The sequence below is a fragment of the Anser brachyrhynchus genome (genome assembly GCF_964034855.1).
Source record: "Anser brachyrhynchus genome assembly, chromosome: 2".
In the NCBI taxonomy this organism is placed as follows: domain Eukaryota; kingdom Metazoa; phylum Chordata; class Aves; order Anseriformes; family Anatidae; genus Anser; species Anser brachyrhynchus.
Window position 1 is genome coordinate 29,797,628 of NC_137695.1, and position 21,211 is coordinate 29,818,838.

Sequence of the window (21,211 nt, forward strand, 5' to 3'; positions counted from 1 at the left end):
TTGTTTGAGAAAGAAAAATTTGAGAAAAAATGTGCCATTTTCATCAAGGTATAGCACTGTCAAACTGACCAGCAATGTATTTTCTAGATAAAAGATATGCATTGGAGGATGTATTTATGTAGACATTTAATCTAAATTATTTCATTTTAAGTCACATTTTGGAAATCCATACCACAAACATTACAGTCCTATCATCTTTATGGTGATCAATATGTGTAGTTTTCTATTTTCGAAGTGTATATGAGCAGTTATTTATTGTTCCAATTTCTTAAAAATATTTACCCCATCTCTGGCAAATTATCTGATACCTGAACACAAATGTTAATGGCATTATATATGGTACTTGATAAAACAGAAAGAGGATCTGAACTCCCAGTAGTTTCAACTGGGAGAAATTAAGGCTTAGATGAAAGTAAACCTATTGCTATATTGCTATTCCTCCCCCCCCCTTTTTTTTTTTTAACTTACTCCTCACTAAAAAAAAAATCTGCATATCTAGTAGTCACAGCATAGGCTTTACCTTAAAAGACAGTATGTGACAAAGGAAGGAAAGAGGGGAAGGATAGGCTATACTCTTGGCTGCAGCAGACCAAAAAGCTGAATGTTTTTTTTAAAAACACAGTGGCATGTAATTAAAGATGGATGTAAAGGAATAGCACCAGCATGCAGTATGAAAACCAGGTATGTTACAGCTCCTCCAAGTGAATTCTACCGGCATCAGAAAAATGTCTAAATATGCTGAAATTAAAAGAAGAGGAAAGTCATAGATGATGCAGAGAAATGTAGAATGCTTTCTACTTCAGATGTCACAAAATTGTAATGAAATATTTAATTAAAAGTTATTTAATTAAGTGAAAGATAGTGCCCAAGCAAAAGGAATATAACAGAAAATGATAAGACAAAGCAGAGAAATGGTCATCGTTCACTATCATGAAAGAAAGTAAAGCTAATAATAAATGTTTGCATGAAAGAGTTTGATGAAGAGTGACAGAGTAGTTAGTTTGTTAGTTAGTTAAAAAAAAAAAAATCAGGGCTTGACATCATACAAGCCAAGCAGTTCAGCAGTGGGATACTTTTCCCCTACATGGGGCAAGACTCCAGAAAAGAATGAAATTCGTTATGAAAAGAGTAAATATCAAGTCATCGCCTGCAGCAGGAAAAGAGATAATCACCTTAATTAGAAACAAAGGAAATTTACTTTAAGTGTTGGGGAGAATTCTGTAAGTACGAGTATGAGAGTTCATAAAATACAGGAATAACTCAAGAATTTTAGGAAGTTTCCCTCACTGGAGATTGAAATAAAAAAATTAGACAAACACGCTTGGTATATTTGGTGCTGCTTCGTTGGATGAGGGCTAAATAACGACTTCCTAATTTCCACATCTGTGATGGCATTTTGACATTTACTTACCTGAATTCTCTTCCCACAGAGGACTCCAGTATAATCAGAGCGACAGGAGCATACGTTAGGTGACACACACTTGCCTCCAAACAGACATTTCTGATTGCACACAGCTATACCGAGAGAGAGACGTAGCTTTAGTAACGAAAACTTAGTGAAGAAAGTGGCTACAATCTCAATATAGTTTACTAGCATAAGGGAGCTGAGAACTTGGTAGGTATTTTCACAGCAGAAAAACCCTTAGTGTAAGGAAACTTCACACTCACATGGAAGCAACAATGCTTTAATGCCTGTCCATTTATACAAAGATACAGATTTAATATGGGAACTTACTGAAAGCATAAATGTGTGGAGAGAGGGACATAAGTAAGGTGTATTTTAAAGCATCCTACTGTTTCAGGCTATTGCAATGCTCTCTTAGGCCTTTTCAGCAGCCTATGGTGTTAGCAATCCACCGCCTATAACCATGGTTCCAAGGTACATTTGTATTCTTGAGGGCTTCAAAATGGGCACAGGAATATTTACTCTCTGTCCTGCCTTTGACACAGATCTGGGTCAAAATACAACCAAGGAATAGGACTTCTAGGCACTGGGCATTTCTGAAGCATTCTAAAATGTGCTGAAGCAGAAAGAACAATGTGGCCCATACTGTAAACTTACGTGTTTGACACTGGATTCCTTCCCACTGCGGAGGACAATGGCACGTGCTTGGTCCAATACATTCCCCTCCGTTCTTACATTCCTGAAGACAGATGGCTGCACAAACATCATCACAAAGTTTGGTTATATCCCAAGTTTTTACTTTTACTTATATACATTTCAGGTTGCCCAGTAGATGTTGAATGCTTTTCATGCACAAAAGTCACCTCCCCTTCACTGAAAATGTAAGATCAACACGTTATTAAAGAGGGAACCAGAATAAAAAAGGCCCACAAAAGCACTGAGATGTTCTGATGCATCATAGACAGCTACAGAAGCCAGAAATACTGAATTAAGTCAACGCCACTAAATGTTCTTGTTTTTTTCCAAATATACCTTTCTAAAATCCAAACCTTAGTGGAAGATCTTTTGTCTATCATGCAGTTTAATTCACAGTGAATCAACCCATGAATATTTGATCCAAAATTATTTCCTGTGACCTATGTTTTCTGCACGTTCTTTCCTGCTTATTAAGCCACAATCTAAAGCACTATTATTTCTCACTGGTTAACTGACTATATGATGATGAAATCTCTTTTCTACAACTTCTAAGAATATCTAACCCCTGTCAATATGGGTGATTTTTTTTTCCAATAGAACTTTCCAAGAATTAAAGAAGGAAAAACATGGGAAATGTTTTTTCTTCCATGCCATTAGGGAACTCACCGGCCACGTCAATATCTGAGCCTCAGGTGGGGTACTATGACAGACATTAACGTTTTATCTATTGGATTTCTATCATCCATCCTTATGCTGATTTTCATCCAGACTCTGCTTTTATTCAAGCTGCCACATTTTATTTATGTGCCATCAATAACTTCATTAAGATACAATGTGAACCACAGCTGTGCTACTGTTACAGCCCTATTTCTACCTTTCCTATAGAGTTTGTGGCCATTGCCTCTTCTATTCCGCTTATTTCCCACTATGTTCCCAGTTTTACAGTGTTTCACTGTACTTCTCTTTCTATATTTGGTTCTATGACCTACAGCACAAATTGAAATTCTTTCATTTCATTGACTTAGCTCTTTGCAGTTGTATGTATTCAAAAATACAGATGCTTCTTATTTAGACAAGAATCAAGGAAGAAACAAATATTATATGCTATGCAAGAATTAAAAAGATATTTTGGTCGCATGATTTAGCCTAAGGGTTGCATGGTATTATTAGTTCCCTATCCAAAATTTTGTTGCAAAGTTATAGACCATTATTTTCCAATGTGTGTATATTTAAGAGTTCTTTGGCACTAACTTCATATTATCTATGTGGACAGAGCGGTCCTTTAATCATATATTACATTTAAGGTGGGGTTCTCCTCTTAACTACAATACTTACGTGTGTTACATCTTTTTCCTCCCCACCCTGAAGGACAAGAGCAAACGTTTGGCCCTACACATCTTCCTCCATTCATGCATCTTGGCTCACAGATACCTTAAAGTCAAAAACATTTGCTGTTTAATACATTTAATGGTTTACAGAATAATTGATCAGTGATTTTCAGACCCTGGAAGGATTTCGACACTGGCTTACTTTTTTCACATCTTCTGCCTGTGTAGCCATCAGGACAAGCACAGACATTGTTTCTCATGCAATGACCACCATTCTTACAAGGCGGGCTGCAAACAGCTAAAAGATACAAAAGAGAAAGGCTGTGGTTTGCATTTTGTTTGCCTTTGTAATATACTTGTAGGAAACAAGACTGCAACACTAAAATTTTGATAATTTACATAGATCTTCAGAACTATCAGGCCTGTCTAGTAAAAATCATACTGATGGCCATCAAAAGCAAATACAGAATAAAATAAGGAAGTGTCAGGGTTGTGTGTGCATACACAAGTAACCAGACTATATAAAGTACAACAGGTCAACTGGTTGAATGCTGCTCGAGAGTTGAGTGCAAGACAAAGAAGGCAAATTAAAAAAAAAAGAAATCTGTTTTGCACCGTTTTTCAGGTATGTGACTTGATTATGAATTCTGTGTCTTAAGCTAACAATGTTTTCTCATAGATTTAATGGCAGCTAATAGAAAAAAAAGATTACCATTCTGACACTGGGCACCAAAGAATCCATGTGGGCAGAGGCAAACATCTGGCTTAGTACAGGAGCCACCGTTAAGACACACAGGGTCACACATTGCTGCACAAACAGGGTGAGGAAGAGTGAGAAGTGTGACAACAAAATGAAGTCTGTAAGATATCTGCTTCTGTTGCAAGGATGGGGGTTAAATACCTCAGATAAGTGCAGGTTACACCGTCAACTTAAAATCTCTACGCAACCTTTGGGATCTGTACTAGATTTCCTAGAGCTGCTACTACTACTGCTACTAGCAGCAGAACTAACGTGCAGAGATGAGACATGCAGGAGCTCCCCAGCAGTCAGCAGCCACCCAGTGCTGCTGTCTGAGCCACACGGGTCCAAATTTCAAACTATTAAGAGAGAGTTCTGCATACACTCTCCCAGGACCGTGGACCATGCAGGAGTCCACAACGGGGACTATCCCGTGTTACCTGTACTGCATGTAGGTCCGTACCATCCAGGTTTACACTGGCAGGTGTCTGGAGCGAGACATTCACCACCATTTTCACAGTGCCTGTTGCAAACCACTGTCATCCAAGCAGACAAGGAAAACAACATTAAAAATATATATATAAAAAAGTAAATATGCTACAGCTTTATGCTTAATTCATTTTTGAGTTCTTTCCCAGATACTATCACTGGAAATTACATACAATTCCACTATTCCATAATTCCAGATGAATTGCTGAACAGATTGATCCAGACTCAAAGCTAGCACTAGAGGTAGATGACGCATCCCTCCATGTAATTATCCACTATCCATCTCGTTTTATTTAGTGTTAAAGAACTAAACACATCTATGAAAAGGAAATCCAAGACTAAGATATGTTCAGATTACACTATGGATTTGATGAGCTCCAAGGAAGGTCACTCAAGTGTCCATCACTTCAGCAAGTGTGGCTGCATGGATAGAGCGACACAAGACTAACAGGCAAAGACATTAAAATATCAGGGCTGTGGAAAACCATGAATCATTTTTTTCAGGACAACATCTCTTTAGTCTTACCTAACAAAGAGCAGATTTTTTTGTGTGTCACAATTGAAACCAAAATAAGGAAAAGTGAGAGTGCAGAGTCCTGGGATTTGAGGAAAAGAACAAAACTCTTTTTCAAATAAAGGTCAATAATGCAGTAGCTCATTCAGGTGAATTATATACAAACAGCATGACTAAACTCGGAGTCTCTGAATGATATGAATTAGCAGTATGAAATCTACTCTAAATCTGAGATTGCCAAATTGTAGCATGTAGAATTTAGTATATAAAAGATGATTGATTTGAGACTAATTTCAATTTTTCAGCTACAATCACAGCAAGTTCTCCAATTTTCATGACAGCTCAGAAAAGATCTCACAGTGTGCTTCTTAATTCAGTTTTCTGGTATCACAGTTTTTCTGATCTGCCATTCACTAATACTAGCTTCTGGACATATCTCAGCAATTAATCAATTTAACATTAATCATCTGTTTGTTGTGAAGGTAGGTGTCTCATGCTCCACAAGCTCAATGTTTCCATGTTCGTGTTCCCTAAATTAAAAAACTTTTGCAATTTTTATAGTGCAGTATGTTTTTAAAAGTTATAGACAAATACTGTCTAATTAATGTTCGTAAAGCCCAAGTACGGGAGCCTTCAAAGAGGCAAAGTTTTACATCATTTGCTAGCATTAGACTAAGCACATCAAAAATATTAACCATAATTTGCTTTGTTGCTCCAAAAGAACAAAAGAAATGTTCTGTATTTTTCACTTACACTTTTTCACTTACGTGTATCACATCTTGGTCCCACAAAACCATACGGGCAGGTACAGAGGTTTCTGGCCAAGCACGTGCCTCCATTTTTACAGGGTGGTTTACAGTGTGCTGCAGATATAGAATTATGCTGTTCAAGAAACTGCCTCTAAGAAGACGCATGGATTGGTTATGCTTTAGCAAAAGGGAAATGTTAATAATTGACAGTGAGGAAAGAACTAAAGGAACATACATAACGTTTTTGACAAGAACAAACAACAAGAATTTAATTCCAACAGAGCACACAGAGTCCCAACGTCGATGGTCATCCCAAAGAAAGGAAACATAAGACAATTTCCAGACAGGACCTTAGTATTCCCACGTGGAGCAGGGGCAGAGAGCGACCGTGAGGGAGCTGAGGAGACGAAGCGACAGGGACTGACCGCAGCCCCCATTCCCTGTTCCCCTGTGCTGCTCAGGGTGAGGAGGTAGAAGAGTTTGGATGGGGGGGAAGGTGTTTTTAGCTTGTTTTTAGCTTCTCACTACTCTAGTCTGTTATTAGCAATGGGCAATAAATTACACAAATCTCCATATGCTGAATCTGTTTTGTCTGTGACAGTAACTGATGGGTGATCTCCCTGCCCTTATCTGAACCCTCGAGCCCTTTTCCATCATATTTTCTCCCTTTCTTCCTTTGAGGATTGAGAGCGGTTGTCGTGGAATTTCAGCTGCCCAGCAGTGTGAAACCACCACAGGGTGTCACCATTACGTGCCATTAGGAACTCTTCCTAAGAGGATTTGGAACACTTGTCCTTACAGAGAAATAAATCACAAGTAAGCAAAGTGGGTCACCACCTGAAGACAACTAGTATTCTCTATACAGTCAGTAGAGAGAAGATAGTATTTACATGGAGGTATTTCAAAATTGTTCTTCACTGAATTATAAAGAATTCAGAGGGTTGTTTGAGACATCCTTTTGTATTCTTACTCTCATCCTCAAAGAGACAGAGATTTGTATGTGCCAATTTAGGGATGGCAATGCCTAAGTGAAGGTGTCTAGCACAGATTCCCAGAGAGTCCCCAGAGGGACTGCATTTTTGCCATAGGTCATTGTCTGCTAAGAATGCACATGCATGCACATGAAAATGAGGTGAGATTCAATGACCTTCATTTTCCTAAAAGGTGCTGAAAGGGTGAAGTGGAGAAGGTAACCCTGAACAAACATCCAGTGGATAAAGCACAGTAAATCTGCTTGCTCAGAAGTGAGTGATAAATAAAAAACAACCAAACAATTTTTTTCTTGATTTTTAGATTAACACTGTACTGAAGGTGCCAGAAGTTAAATCAAAATATGGTATTTTGCTGTCATAACTTATTAAACATAGAAATCTCTGTTAAAGTAAAATTAACACACATCTTTCCTGTTAGAATGCACAGTTATGAAAGTCATTTACAGTACCCTCTGGGTATTTATTGATTCAAGGGTAGAAAATATTTTGTTTACCTTCCTCACAAGTGGAGCCACTGAATCCTGATAGACATTCACAGACATTGGGCTTAATGCACTTCCCGTGGTTTTTGCAATCAGGTCTGCATAAAGCTGTGTGTAATCAACAACAATCTTGAAATCATTAATGTATTGATACGAGTTACCATGGGCTAAATCAAAATACCGTACTCACCAGTCTGACAGTTATAACCAGCATAACCAGGCTTGCATTTGCAAATATTGGGCGCCACACACTCCATATTTTTGCCACATGTTTGTCTACATATTGCTGAAAGGCAATTCAGAGAACAATGGAAGGAATAAGGAAACAGACAGTGGCATTTCAGCATAACTGTGTCTTGCCTAGCAAGGTAAACGTATCACATACAATCAATTATGTCCCTTCCTGTACGTGAGGAGCCTGAGGTACATTAGAAAAATATTAAGTGCATCCATACAACTAATAGCCTGTAAGCTATGCCAATATCAATAAGCAGAAATGAGGAAATTCAATGTTATTTGCATTTCAGTGATCACACAGTAACAATGAACTTTCAGGTTAAAAGAGATCATGAGATCCTTCTTCAGAAAAAAAAAACATTTGGTACAGTTATTTGCAATACCTCTGCAAGTGAAGCCATCTCCGTAATAACCATAAGGACAACGACCACACTTGACACTTCCATCCCGACTTGGCTCACAAGGTACTCCAGGAAAACAGGGTAGATCAGCACAGGTGACTGCTTTAGGAACCGTGATTTCATCAGAATCTTCGGGAAGCATTTTTGGTGGGACAGTCACTTTAACAACAGGTGAAGGACTTGCTTTATGCTTGGCTAACAGGTACTGAATCCTGTGAGCATTTCTGCCTCTGAATACTTTGTTTGGCAAAGAAAGCTCTTTGCTTTTATCTGTTGTGCTGCTAAAAGAAACCTTCCTGTGAGTCTCAGAATAACTGTAGGGCTCACCTTGTGCCCTTGTTTTCTTCTCAAGTGATATAGCATGGCTCCTTGCTGAAGTGGTCACCACAGTGTTTACTGAGGAACTCCCTTCTGTGTTAGTAAGGTGACTGTTGGTGATGCTGAGAGCATGAGCAACGTTTCCAGTAACAGCTGGTTGTACAGAAGCACTGCTCTGAGAATTAAATGACTTCCAAGAGGTGACAGTTTTTACTGTGGAGGCAGGTGGAGTGCTGCTACTGGCCATTTCTCGAGAAACAAATCTCTCAGGGATATCTGTAGAACTAGGAATATAGCTTGAGATGCTGAAAACCTTGTCAAAGGATGACTGTTGAAAACCTACAAAATATTAGAAATAACGGAGAAGAAAAATACAGAAATATAACAGGGCTAATTTCTTTCAAGGGTGGGGAACTTCTGAGCAGAAAAACATACAACCCATTCATTGTGTGCTTCAGGAAGCCTATCCTCCTATGGTACTACACCAGAATACAAGTACCCAGTAGAACATAACTCCTTGCTGGCAGAATCAGAGCAGATGAAGGTACTTTGGCTACCTCCTTTCCCACATTCACCATGGCCTTTTCATGGATGGAAGATAAGGAGAAAGCACCACATGTATGAGGCACACAGCTAGAGATTTTCCCGTGTTGGGGCAATAAACAGCTTTACTGTCAGAGCAAATTACAAGCACTATATATTGCTACCACCTAGATAACTGCAACAGAGAGCTTAAACAAAAGATACTGCTTGTTGTTCACCTGTGTGTCTAAGTGCAGGTAATAAACCTAGAGTCTAGAAGCAGATATTTAGTCACAAAATATACTTACATACATTTATACTTACTGATGCATTATCAACAGTATTTACATGAATAATCCATCACCTTTTAGCAAAAGTATTATACATTACTTTATCAGTTTAGTTATTTCAGAGAAATCTGAGAATTCTCCAAACTTTTTTCTTCACTTTTGTAAAGGTTTTTATTACTGCGATGTTACATGTGTTTTATAAGTGACAGAGTTGGACTCAGCCTTCTCTTTGACAGCAATGTAAAATGAATGAGAATTGCCCCATGTTCTGCCCAGGAAAAGTGGGTGTTCTGGTGGATTGTGGAAAGGAATGTGGCATTGTAATTATTATAATATAATTAATTATATGGGCTTTTAGCATTATGGGTCTGAGCAGGAATTGAGCTGGAGGAGATTGTTCAACCTAACTTAAGATTTGTCCCTAACCCCATTTTGAACAGTATTAGAAAACTGTCAACAAAAAGTTAAACTTCCCCAAATCTTATAAGTGCTATTTCTCTGATTTATTTATTTATTTATTTTTATTTGCTGAAAAGCAAAATACTTTGCAGTTGATGAAGAATTATCCAGCACTGGCAAATGCGTGAGAGAACATTCCTCCTGCCCTGCTAACAAGTCAGTGATAAAGGGAAAAGACACCCAAGGAGAATTCCCTGTGAATAAAGCCCCAGCAGGCATGCAGCTGGAAATGCCAGCAAGAGCATTTACAGAGTTTTGGAATTAAGGACATCCATTTGCCATATCCTTCACCTTTCTTTTGAGTTAAAGTATGAAAATGGCATTCAACATAATGCCATAAACTTTTGCTTATCTCATATAACAGATGTCCCTATCCCCATGTTACCTATTGTATGTCTGTGGTTAGTCACAAAAACAAAAGGCAACAGAAAGAATGTCATACATCACCCTGTCCATGAAATGACTTGACAGACCTAAGGGATTTGTTGATATTGACATTTCAGTGTCATTCGTAAGATCAGAAATAGGAATGCAACCCAAGTAATGAATTAAATTAAAACTGAAAAATAAAAGTGAGTAAAATAAAATTTACTAAAACCTTTACTTTGCCAGCTACATTCGTATTGGTATGAATCAGAAATTTCACTGTCTTCACAAAAAAAAAAAAATCACCTTTATTACCTTCAACTTCTCCAGTGGAATCCTTTCTTTCAACAGAAATGTCTTCAAAGGTTTCTAAAAACAACAGATGAGGAGGAACGGTAATAGTTGCTTTTGTTTCAACAGCAAATAAATTGCAAAGTTTTAGTACACAAAATAATTCAATTTAGAAAGCAGGTGAAGAGTAAAAATTGTTTCTTAAAAGTTTTCAGTGGAGTGTTTTAAAAATACAAGTTATTCAGGATTTGCATAACAGACAGTAAATAAATGTTTAGACACCTTATTTCACAACTGTCTTGCTTTGAATAAACAGTTCAATGTTAAGCAGTCTAATAGGAAAGCATTTTGTCAACAATTAACTGGTATTATGCAGGAAAAAAAATACATCACATGCCATTCTAGTTTTAGATAAACAATTTTGGACATCTTGTAGCTATTTTTTCTAATCACCTGAAAAAGGGTTTTACTACTATGTGACCCACTGTCTTCCAATGTTGTGAACAACTGAGATTCAATCTCAGCAGTCAGAGAAAACCAATTTTTTTGCCAATTAGGAGTTCTAAGCTACTGTTAGAAACATATAGCACAACCAAAGATATTTTATCTGATTACAGTAAGATAATAGCATTCTTCTAAAAAATAGATCATTTTACCATAACAGGATTTCCCATCTCCATGTAGATTATTCGGGCATGGACCACAATAGTAAGAACCAAAAGTGTTGAAGCAAAATACTCCAGGAAAGCAAGGACTGGAAAGGCATTCATCTACATCATCCTGACAATTTTTACCTGCATTCAAATACAGATTTTTATAATATTGTTGTTACCAGACTTTGACAGTATGCCTATAAGTGATAAAAGCACAATGTATGCAGATGATGAACATAAAGAAGTGCATCTATTATGTACATCAAAGTATTTCAGTATATCTAATGTGTACAGCTGACTAGGTTTGCTATGCATGTTTTATCATCATATGCCAAGTATCTTGCTTATGGAGGAAAACGAAGAGGATGGGCTCTGTGAACTGTTTTATCTGCAGGCATGGGAGGAACCACACTGTAACCAAACCCACCACTCCTATTTCACCACATTCACCAGAGGAAAACATGGAAAATTTGCTCTCATAATCACTTGCTCTTTCACTATGATCTACCCTTGCATTCATGCAAGAAAAATCTTGAAGTATATCATAAATCACAAGACCTTAAAATTTCTTAATAGAAACAGTAAACTATTTTCAGTCAAAAATTTAAAAATAATCAGACATGAAATTAAAAACTCCTATTAATCACTAAGTGTGATAGATGTGTGTAAATAAAATAGTAGTTTACCTTGAAGTTCAGGTGGACATTCACAGTAATAGCTGTTCATTCCATCCACACATCTGCCAATACCACACTGGTTAAGTTTACAGTCATCAGTATTCACTTGACAGAGATCACCTTCAAATCCAGCCACACACACACAGAGGTATCTTCCACTTCCAGGTGGGAAATTAATGTTTGTCACACATGAGCCATTATTTAGGCAATCACACGATTTTACCCTGACCTACAAGACATGCCCAATAAGACAGTTTTCTCTTTTTACAAACTAGCAATGACTTTGTAATTAGGTATTGTAAACATCTTACTAGCATGTGTCTTTTTACTATAAAATTAATTACCTCTATTTCTACCTTAGTCTCCGCATTGCAGTCATCTGTCAAAGAAAACGTTAATTTATGGGGATTCTTTGACACAGCTTTCCACAAAAGGAGACCTGATGGGGAAAGACTGGCACCTTCAGGACCAGACTCCAATGTGAAAAGAATAGCAGAGCCCTCTGGATCTGAAGCCAAGAACTGATATACAAAGTCTTCTCCATAAAAAGTCTGTAGCATATCCTGAAAAGTTTCAAGCACTGGAGGTTGGTTGTCTGTAACAAAGGAGGTATTTTCTCTTATAAGCAAGAGTTGCAATATACTTATAAAAACAAAAAAAGGAACATACACTTCTGTTAAGGAAGTCATATGTCATTATTTCAATAAACTCTAGTATTATTTGAATGGCACAGCAAAAACAGCAGATATTTTCATTACAAATGTGACAACATTAATTAACAATAAATTACATTATTCAAGGGCTTGTAAAAATGCATTGCATCTACACACCAAAAGAACTGAGACTTTATTGGAATAAACATTGTTTTAACTATGAAGAGTTACAGTTTGCAGATCAAAGTACAGAAAGCCATGAAACTCAGAGTTGACTGGCGTTTCTGTTAATAAAGGAACAGACATTGTTAAGCACTACTTGGGAATGGGCTGAAGTTATCTTTTGTTATCTTAACAAAACTGAGCATAGGGTGATGGAATAAGTAAAGCACTCACTGTTCATTGGAAGCATTTCAACCACACAGCTTACTCACTTTCCAGCTCTAAAGACACCAGGTGAAAATAAACAGGGAAAACCATCAACACCAGGACAAGGTCAGTGAAAGATCAGGAAAGGTCAGGGAAGTGAGGAGAAGCAGGAGCCCTGGGGAGAGTGTAGGTTTTGGAGCTGGGATGTAGGAAGGGGATTAAGATTGTTAAATTAAGGTTTACAGTGAAGTGACTACTCCTCCAAGCAGGAGACCATCAACTGTGGCAAAAAACCTGAAGGAAAGAATTTGTAATCAATGCCTCAGCAGTTAGACTCTTACACCCTGTTCCTGATGTCATCCAGCCTGGATAAGAGGTTCTGTTTCTCGGTTTGGGGGAATTGCATCTTCTGTTTTACATACTTCTCCAATTTCTGACTTTGGTAATATTGAATTCTAGTCTAGGGCTCTAACGTGGAAATCCCTTGACTCCCCAGCTGCTGCAGGAGTTCACATTTCATTCTTTTGGAACAGGGATATAGCTACCTTGGCTTTCAGTATGAGTTTTCACATAAGGTAATATGAAAAGAATAGCAGCTTACATGCTGCTATTAACACCCTAAATTAATTGGTGAGTGAGTTGAACAGAACTCACAACTGACCTTTAAGCAGGAGGATGGAGTTGATAGCATCCTGAGACCCCTTCCAGTCTGAATTTTGCTGTGATGAAATTCTTCATATATAGGCTATCCAATAATTGTATATAGACTATCCACTCAAATAATGGAAAAAAAATGCCTAAGAACATGTATCTGATTGTTGGAAAATATCTTTTATTCCTAAATGTTGAAGACAAACATTTGTGGACACAGCTGTTCCAAAAATCAAAAGACTGTAACCTGCTAACTAGGTTTAAAGAGTTGTTAAATTTCAGCAGTTGAATAGTAGCAAAAAGGGCAAAAAACAAAACACAAATTGACAACAAGACTAGTCTAGAAAAGAAAATATCATTTTCAGAAATTAGGAGAAATGCAAGATGAAAACCAAGATCAAATCACAAGCTAAAATTGTGCTTTATCTAAAACGCTTAAGTAGTTAAGCTCAAAATTTCAGTACTTCTATAGATTTTGAAACTTAGTAGTTTCAAAATTTCTTGGTACTTCAAAAAATAAACAAAAACCACAGCTATTCAGAACTTACTTTCAACAACTGACCACGTTAACCTTGAGATGTCAGGTCTGCACAGTAAGCAAGGGCTGGTTGGATTTGCGTCACCTTCACCATAACAGAGTCCATCTATGTTGCATGTTTTCTCCTTTTAGAGAAATGACAATGTGATTCATTAACTGTTGTCAAACAGTAAATCACAGAAACACAGGATTTGTATTTGTTTTTTTTTTTTAAGTGTCAAATAAAATCTAATCTATCTTACATTTCCACTACTTTTAGAAGTAAACAACTGACAGAATGATTTTATTTGATATTATATAGAGGTGTTTTTTTTTTTTTTCAAAATTGCTCTACCTGAGCTTCTCTTTCTGTACTTTTCTATTTCTATGAAAAGAAAAAAATCCTGCTGTAAACAGGGTATGATTTTTTTTTCTACCTGAAGAGATGCATATTTTCATACTAAACAAAGAATAATGGCATATATACCTTTAGCGTACATAACCCAGCTTCCTGTGATTCACATGTCTGACAGGCTCCATCATATATAATCATTGTTTTAGAGTTGCTATAAATGAATCCATCATTAGAAATCTGCAAGATGTAGAGTGAAAATGGATTAACCCAAATAGCTATCAACATCTTACCAGCATAGATAGCTAGCATGGGATTCAACTCACTGATAGACATTACATTTACCTGTTTAAACTCTCATAGGAGTCAGCAAAAATCTGATCAATCCTGTCAGTTAGTCAAGGCACTTAACTGACTTAACATACTTAACTGACCACAGGTAAGTGTTTACATCAGGGTAGACTGAATAATTTCTAGGCTCTGTTGACCTTATTGACTCAAGATGCCTACCTCCAACAGACACTTGTGCATGCAGACTGGGCTCAACTAATTTTTTCCATAAACATGTCTGACATAATTTGATATGCACAGAAGGCTCTTGCCTTCTGCTCTTGAAGGATGTGTGCCTCTGTAGATTCTAGGTCATATCTACCCCTTTAGAGTGGACAGTTCCCTTGCAGGACTTTGCTCTCAAATGGCACTCAATGCTTAAGCTTAGGTGACAAAACTGAGACCACAAGTTAAGCAAAATGAGTTCTACCCATAGTACCATTAAAGAAATGAGAGTATCTATGGAATATATTTTTATCTTAACAGGAATATCTGTAAGTGAATATTTGAAATTTCTACAAGTACCTTTATTTGCCACCAGGCAATGGGTTTATCATCAACCAGATCCATGGCATCAGACTGCTGGCCATCATTCGGTAACTGGCAGTCGACAGTCCTGGCATTTTGGAAGGCAGCTGACATAGTTAGAGGTTCTCCAGGAATCCATTGGCTATCACTATACTAAATTTTAGGACAGAGAATCTGTTTTTCAGTGAAATGCAATATGAAAATATTTTTAATCAGAGGAAAAAAAAAAACATATTGCATAGCATTTCAATGTGTCTACTGTCTTTGGATTAGAATGCTGTGGGAAATGTTAAATGCCAATTTTTTTTTCTCACAAGTAGATTTCTAGCCTGTTCCTGTGGGAGAAGAGGCTGAGAAGTCTTCCCTGGTGCATGGTACTTGGCATGGCCTTACCAAGGAAGAGGAGTGCTTGCATCTGGAGATTAATGGGAGGGTTAAGCAGCAGGTGATCCTCTAGTAGCACTGATTCGATGTATCAGTGCCTTTATCCCTCTCCATCCCTGCTCCCAGCAGAGGACAAGCTTTAGTCAAATGAATTGATGAGCTTTTGGCAGGGCTCAGCTATCATTCTCGGTGCCAGGGGATACTGGCCGTTAACCACAGAACCCCTGCACAAGCCAATAGATTACACCATTAACCCCTGTAGACTTCTCTTCTAAACTACAGCGAGGGCAAGTCATCCACGTCTTGAGAGACCGAGATAACAAAATAGGGATGGTAATACTTGACTGAAGTATTGATTGCAATAGGAAGCAGGGTTAAGCATATTGAAAATAAAGTTAGGCAGACTAACAATCAAGAGAACAGCAAGTTCAAAATCATTTTGAGCTTAACTAGGTTTTACAGTGCTGGCTACTTTTTTCAGTTATTGGAGCCAATTGAGGCATTTATTTAATCCCTATCCTGACATGGGAAGCATGGTCTTCCATTTTTACTAACAGAAAAATAGCCCCATATAAAAAATAAAAAAATCTGAAAAGACATACGAACTATTTCTGTTCAAACCAATTTTTTTTTGTTCTTCTTTCATCCTATACTGAGTTAAGAAATTCATGGCAAGGGTGACTTAAAAACAACTAAACATTTCTAAATAGGTGTTTCTGAGAACATTTAACCTTCAAAATATGATGCAATCTATTTCTCCAGAAACCTTTTGTTATTAGCTGGAAGCACATTCAGATATTTTTTTTCAGAAACATACTGACCATTCAAAAAAAATCAATTGAAAATCTCTACTAGAACAAGGTTCATAGAAAAATTTGCTTCTGCAATTCAACGTAAATAAGAAGAAACTAAAACTGCACTTTTGTTTTGGGGGTTTAAACGCACTCTTATCCTTTACAAAATCTAAGAAAATTCTGGATCTGTGTAATCATAGGCTCCTTGGCCATGTCCTACCCAAACCTCTACCAAGAGATGTGCACTAGTTCATCTCTGAGGTATTCTAATACAGACTTCTCTGAATCCCCACTTTTAGCATCACGCACAAGACCTACATCTTTTCTAACATGGTAGGCCAGTCCTTGAACAATGGATTTGATTTAGTCTTTCAAAAGTGAAAATATTAAAAATGAAAATTTCAGTGTGCATTAGCTCTAAATTCTGCCAAAATGTCTCTTCTATGAAATTTTGATCATTTAAGTTTATCTCAAAATACAAGGAGTTCCGTACTGTTGTGACTCCACTGGTATTTGCATAAAACCATCATTACGTGAGCCTGAAAGTTAAAAAACAAACCACCCTTCCGTGGTATTTTCAAGAAACAAAACAAAACAAAATACCTCTCAGCCTCTTCCTTAATTTCAGATAGTATCAGTGTTGTTCACTTTTTAACCTGGCTCTTGACAGTAAGATCATCAATAAAAATGATTAACTTTTAGGAAGTTTGGGTAGTTAGAAGCCAAGTATTCTACCACAAAGAGTGTTATACCAGAATATCTTGCCATGAGTTAGGACAGACATTTCAAGCTGTGACAAGCGAACTCCCAATAATTGTCCCACTGTGAGCTTGGTCTAAAAGTCTTTTAACCTAATGGAGTGTAAACGTACTCTCAACTTTCTCATTTCAAGCCAACTTGCAGATGAGTGGATACATATTGTGCTCAGGAAAAAAAAAATAAATCTATAGCCCATATTGCTTAATCTTTCAAAAATAACCTTAAATAACCTTAATATCCACCACCTATGCCTTTTTCTTTTTTTTTTTTGATGTCAGAGACAAAAGTTACCCATTGAATGTTTCTCCTTTTGCTATCCCCTTCCCCAGATCATCACATCAGTGAAATCCAGTTTTACTTGGAAGCTTTTTTATTCTCATGTCTAACATGATGTAAAAACTTGTAATTACAGATTGTTCATTTCAGGCTAACACTTGTAAACAGCTTGTAATTTTCCCTTGGGCAAATTCTAGGTCTGAGTAACAGCATTTTGTCTGCACAGACTCCTCTTACTTTACAGTGCAGTATTCTTAATCTCCTGTTCAAACCTGGGGTATAGAACCGACATATTATTAAATAACCATGGCATTCTACCCCAGGGAAATGGACAACACATCAAAAATGTCTTTCCCTTTTTGTAACAGATTTATTATGTTTTTAACAGGGCTATTTTGAGCATTAGATTTGAGACAGAAATCTAGTAATGTCTTTAACCTTGCTGTCCCTTTTCAAAGAAGTGGTACTTTACTTCCTCTCCATAAGCACTTAAAAAAAGAAAAAAAAGAAGAAAAAAAAAAGAAAAACGAACAACAATGCACTGTTTGCCACTAATAGCTCTGCCCTTGCCCTTTCCTGATGGATAGCTGCTGTATGCTGTTATCTCCCTCTTAGCTGCTGAACATTCCCATTATGTTTCCTATTTCTCTTATCATTGAGGAAATAGCAATCTTGCAAAGACTTGAGTGTCTGCTGCAAAGTATTGAGTGCCTCTGCTTTTAGTTTCTACTAAAGCATTAGGTCGTACACACAAATGATTAGTAGATGTCAGACAGTTTTTCCTCATTCGCTGAGAAGTTTAAACATAATTGTTACCATACAATGAGTTCTACCTGCAACTTGGTAATTTCACACTTCAGACTTGATGACTCCCTGAAGCCATGTCCAAAAACCCTCACTGATGTGCAGTCATACTGCCGAATATCACATAGCCCAGCATTTTCCAGCTCTGTAATTTCTGGAGCCTGGTCTTCAAAGTAGAAGTTAGAAAATGAAGGTAAATATATTGAACTCATTCATATGCATTTACTTTAAGCAGTATGTTTCTTTGCCTATCTAACTTAGAAAACTATATGAACAATAAAACCTGTAAACAGGTGATGAAAGGTACAAAGAGAAACACTTGGTATTGATAAAATGAGTTTTAGCTTTAATGCTAGTCTTTTTCTCTTCTCTTGGAACTTCAGTATCATAAGGCAGAGAAAACATTCATCTGATAATAAACACTTGTGAATATATGGGCTGTTTTCTCATCTATGGTTCTTTACATAACACTTGCAGTATAAAATGTAATTGAAACAGACTCCAGTAATAAGAATTGGAAAGATTAGAATTATACAATAATTTATAATTGGAATTTTTTGTTTAAAGACCAAACGAAAACATCACAGGTAGAGGTTAGTTCATGAACTAAACTTACAAAAGTTAGAATACTCAGATTTTTTTGAAGTAAAATTAATTTATTTAATTTAAAGAGGAAGCAAATATTTATTGTTATTACCCTCTTCTTTCTTCCATTTCTTTTTAAATAGGTTCCTAAAACCAAAATGCTATTACAAAACAAAATATTGTTTTTGTTTTGAAAGGGTTTCACATTTTCTAGTACTTCTCATATTTTTATAGTGTAGCTGCTTACCTGCGTTTTCAGTCACTATCTTTTTACTGAAAAAACCCTGCCCAGCTCTATTTGCTATACCTCTTTTCTTCACCATCAATTGTGCTTCCACCACATTTAACAGTTAGCTTACAGAGATGTAGCCACCAAAAACATCCCGCTTGCAGTTAATAAACAAGACCGCAGGAGTGTACGGCAGATCTTCCTTGAAGAAGGCAGCATGTGGAAACACGGTAATCTCTTGAGGCAGTACTCTGGATTGCAAACTGAGTGGTAATTTTTTAAAATCTGACATACCAGAAACCCACATTTTGCCCTTGGGAAACAAGAAGGCTGAATAGAGAACAATAACAGCTGTATTAAATTGGAACTAGACTGCTGAACACAGTCCCACGATAGGGAACCCCTGCCAGTGTATAAAAAGCAGGAGAGAAAGGCAGCAAAATAAACATACGTTGCACAAATATGGAAAACGTTAAGGAAATCTCATTGTTTTTCCCACTTACCAGATAGTATGCTGCAGTCATATGAGCCATAGCCTTGAAAGCAGGCACAACCCCAGTCTGTACATTCTCCGTTACCACTACAGAGACCGGGACATTTCAGTGCAATAAGTAGGTTCTCAACAGAACCTTGAAGCTCCTGTTGGTTGTCATTTATTTCTTCTAAAACTCTCTTTTCACATTCATTCTCTAGAAGAGCTAAGGAAGCTTCTGCCCATCTGAGGTCATCTTTCAGCAGCAAATCTTTAATACACATACTGATCGCATCTTCTATTCGCCTGCCAAGAAGGCCACCACAGGATCTTCCTATACTGGAATTGGCTATTGCTTGCTGGCACAGTCCCAAAGCTCTAGACTCAGTAAGGCCAGAAGGTGTAGGCCAAGAAGGAAGAAACTTCTGGTCTGTGTCAGTGGCATGGTCCTCTGGGAAAAAGTACCTATAGCCCTCCAAGTCTGTTTGGCTAAGACTTTGGAGCAGAAATACTGGATGATATTCATAATAATTTTGGCGCTTCCCTCTACTTGTAATAGATTGGCTTTCCTGAAGATTACTACTGGAACTGAAGGAAATTATTTTCATGCCTGATCTTGAAGTTTCTTCTCTTTCTGCACCAAAACTGACCTCTGAGGTTGCAGAGACACGTGTGTTTACCAGTGAAGTTTTGTGAAGTTTGGTTTGATTATCCTCCCTCTGCAGAAGTGTAGAGGAATCCATTTCATGTGCAGGTGAACGTTTCTTTAAGCCTCTGACAAGCTCAACAGGACTGAGATACTCAGCAGTGACATCCAGTCCTGGTATCAGAAAAAGAAATCTACCATTTTCACTTTCTTTGCAAGACAGAGGAAGTTCTGATTTAGAGACTGCCTCTAGTTTATTCACCGATCGATATAATCCAGCAACTTCAAGTGTGCAGTCACAGAAGGCTGTTTTCCTAGAAGATGGTAAAGAGGCCGGTATCCTGTCAAACAAGCTATCTCCTGGTGGAATTCTATAGAAGAAACAAAAAGAAGAACCTGTATCTCAACTTCCTTGTCCATTTTTTTTCCCCATAAAGAATCTGAGTTTGTTTTGCTTTTTGTTGTTTTATACTTTTACAGGATTGATTACAGAATCTGCAACATACAGCTATGACTATGGACCCCAGTTAAATCACAAAACCCATAAGAATAACTTTACAAAAAATAGTTTAGGAGAACAGATCTTTTCTGATATTTTGTTCAAACCTACTCAAACTAATCTTACTTCACACTTAGTATTTAAATACTAATTTGGCACTTCAGTCTGAATTTACTCTGATTTTAAGTTAAAAAATTGGAAGGATTTTTTTTATTTCAGCAAGTTTTTAAACAGCACAAAGGCAAGGCTGAACCAAAACCGATGACGTTTGATTGAAACAGAAGTGTTTTGTTACCTCCATTCCTTAATAAAAGAAAAAGGAGCATTAGAATTGTTTGGGATTTCCACCCCACTGGCAGTGTGATAGTCATTCTCTGCAATTCCGTCAAAGGTGCCACAGAGTCCCATTGTATTTCTGTAATCTGAACTGGGTGCCCTAAGTGTTATGCTCATCCCCCATTCACTCACATCAGCACGAACGAAAGCTCCAGAAGAAAACAAAACCTAAAAAGAGATTGATGATATCATTGTGAGAAACATGACTTTTAATTTACCTAATAAAATCAGGTATGTTTGTTGCCAAGGAACAATTTGCAAAGCCGGGCATACCAAGTTATCCCATTAAATTCTGGCTCTAACAATTCTAAATCAGACAAATTTTGTTATTTCTTCTTCTAGAGAAATGCTGTAAATGCAAATCCAAAGCATCTCAGTCTTAGCAAGCAGCTAGATGGTGCTCTACAGGTCAATAAGCT

The 21,211-nt window shown here is 37.2% G+C and overlaps 1 protein-coding gene across 8 annotated transcripts in view; it reads right to left on the reverse strand.

The window, feature by feature from the left end:
- VWDE (von Willebrand factor D and EGF domains) overlaps positions 1 to 21,211 on the reverse strand; it is a 42,267-nt gene that overhangs the window by 1,117 nt on the left and 19,939 nt on the right. For 2 of the 8 annotated variants that reach the window (XM_080582628.1, XM_080582631.1), the window contains 20 exons: positions 20,752 to 20,960; positions 19,343 to 20,328; positions 18,055 to 18,191; positions 15,006 to 15,161; positions 14,286 to 14,390; positions 13,830 to 13,944; positions 11,953 to 12,203; positions 11,618 to 11,837; positions 10,935 to 11,072; positions 10,303 to 10,356; positions 8,015 to 8,689; positions 7,585 to 7,680; positions 7,407 to 7,502; positions 5,939 to 6,034; positions 4,609 to 4,704; positions 4,142 to 4,237; positions 3,632 to 3,727; positions 3,437 to 3,532; positions 2,063 to 2,158; positions 1,412 to 1,515 (listed from right to left, as the gene is read on the reverse strand). In XM_080582628.1, the coding sequence (XP_080438754.1) occupies positions 1,412 to 1,515; positions 2,063 to 2,158; positions 3,437 to 3,532; positions 3,632 to 3,727; positions 4,142 to 4,237; positions 4,609 to 4,704; positions 5,939 to 6,034; positions 7,407 to 7,502; positions 7,585 to 7,680; positions 8,015 to 8,689; positions 10,303 to 10,356; positions 10,935 to 11,072; positions 11,618 to 11,837; positions 11,953 to 12,203; positions 13,830 to 13,944; positions 14,286 to 14,390; positions 15,006 to 15,161; positions 18,055 to 18,191; positions 19,343 to 20,328; positions 20,752 to 20,960 (3,918 nt within the window). Of the gene's footprint in view, positions 1 to 1,411; positions 1,516 to 2,062; positions 2,279 to 3,436; positions 3,553 to 3,631; positions 3,728 to 4,141; positions 4,238 to 4,608; positions 4,705 to 5,924; positions 6,035 to 7,406; positions 7,503 to 7,584; positions 7,681 to 8,014; positions 8,690 to 10,302; positions 10,357 to 10,934; positions 11,073 to 11,617; positions 11,838 to 11,952; positions 12,204 to 13,829; positions 13,945 to 14,285; positions 14,391 to 15,005; positions 15,162 to 18,054; positions 18,192 to 19,342; positions 20,329 to 20,751; positions 20,961 to 21,211 lie in introns of those variants that run through there. The other 6 variants (XM_080582630.1, XR_013947541.1, XM_080582629.1 and 3 more) reach the window with 6 other exon arrangements.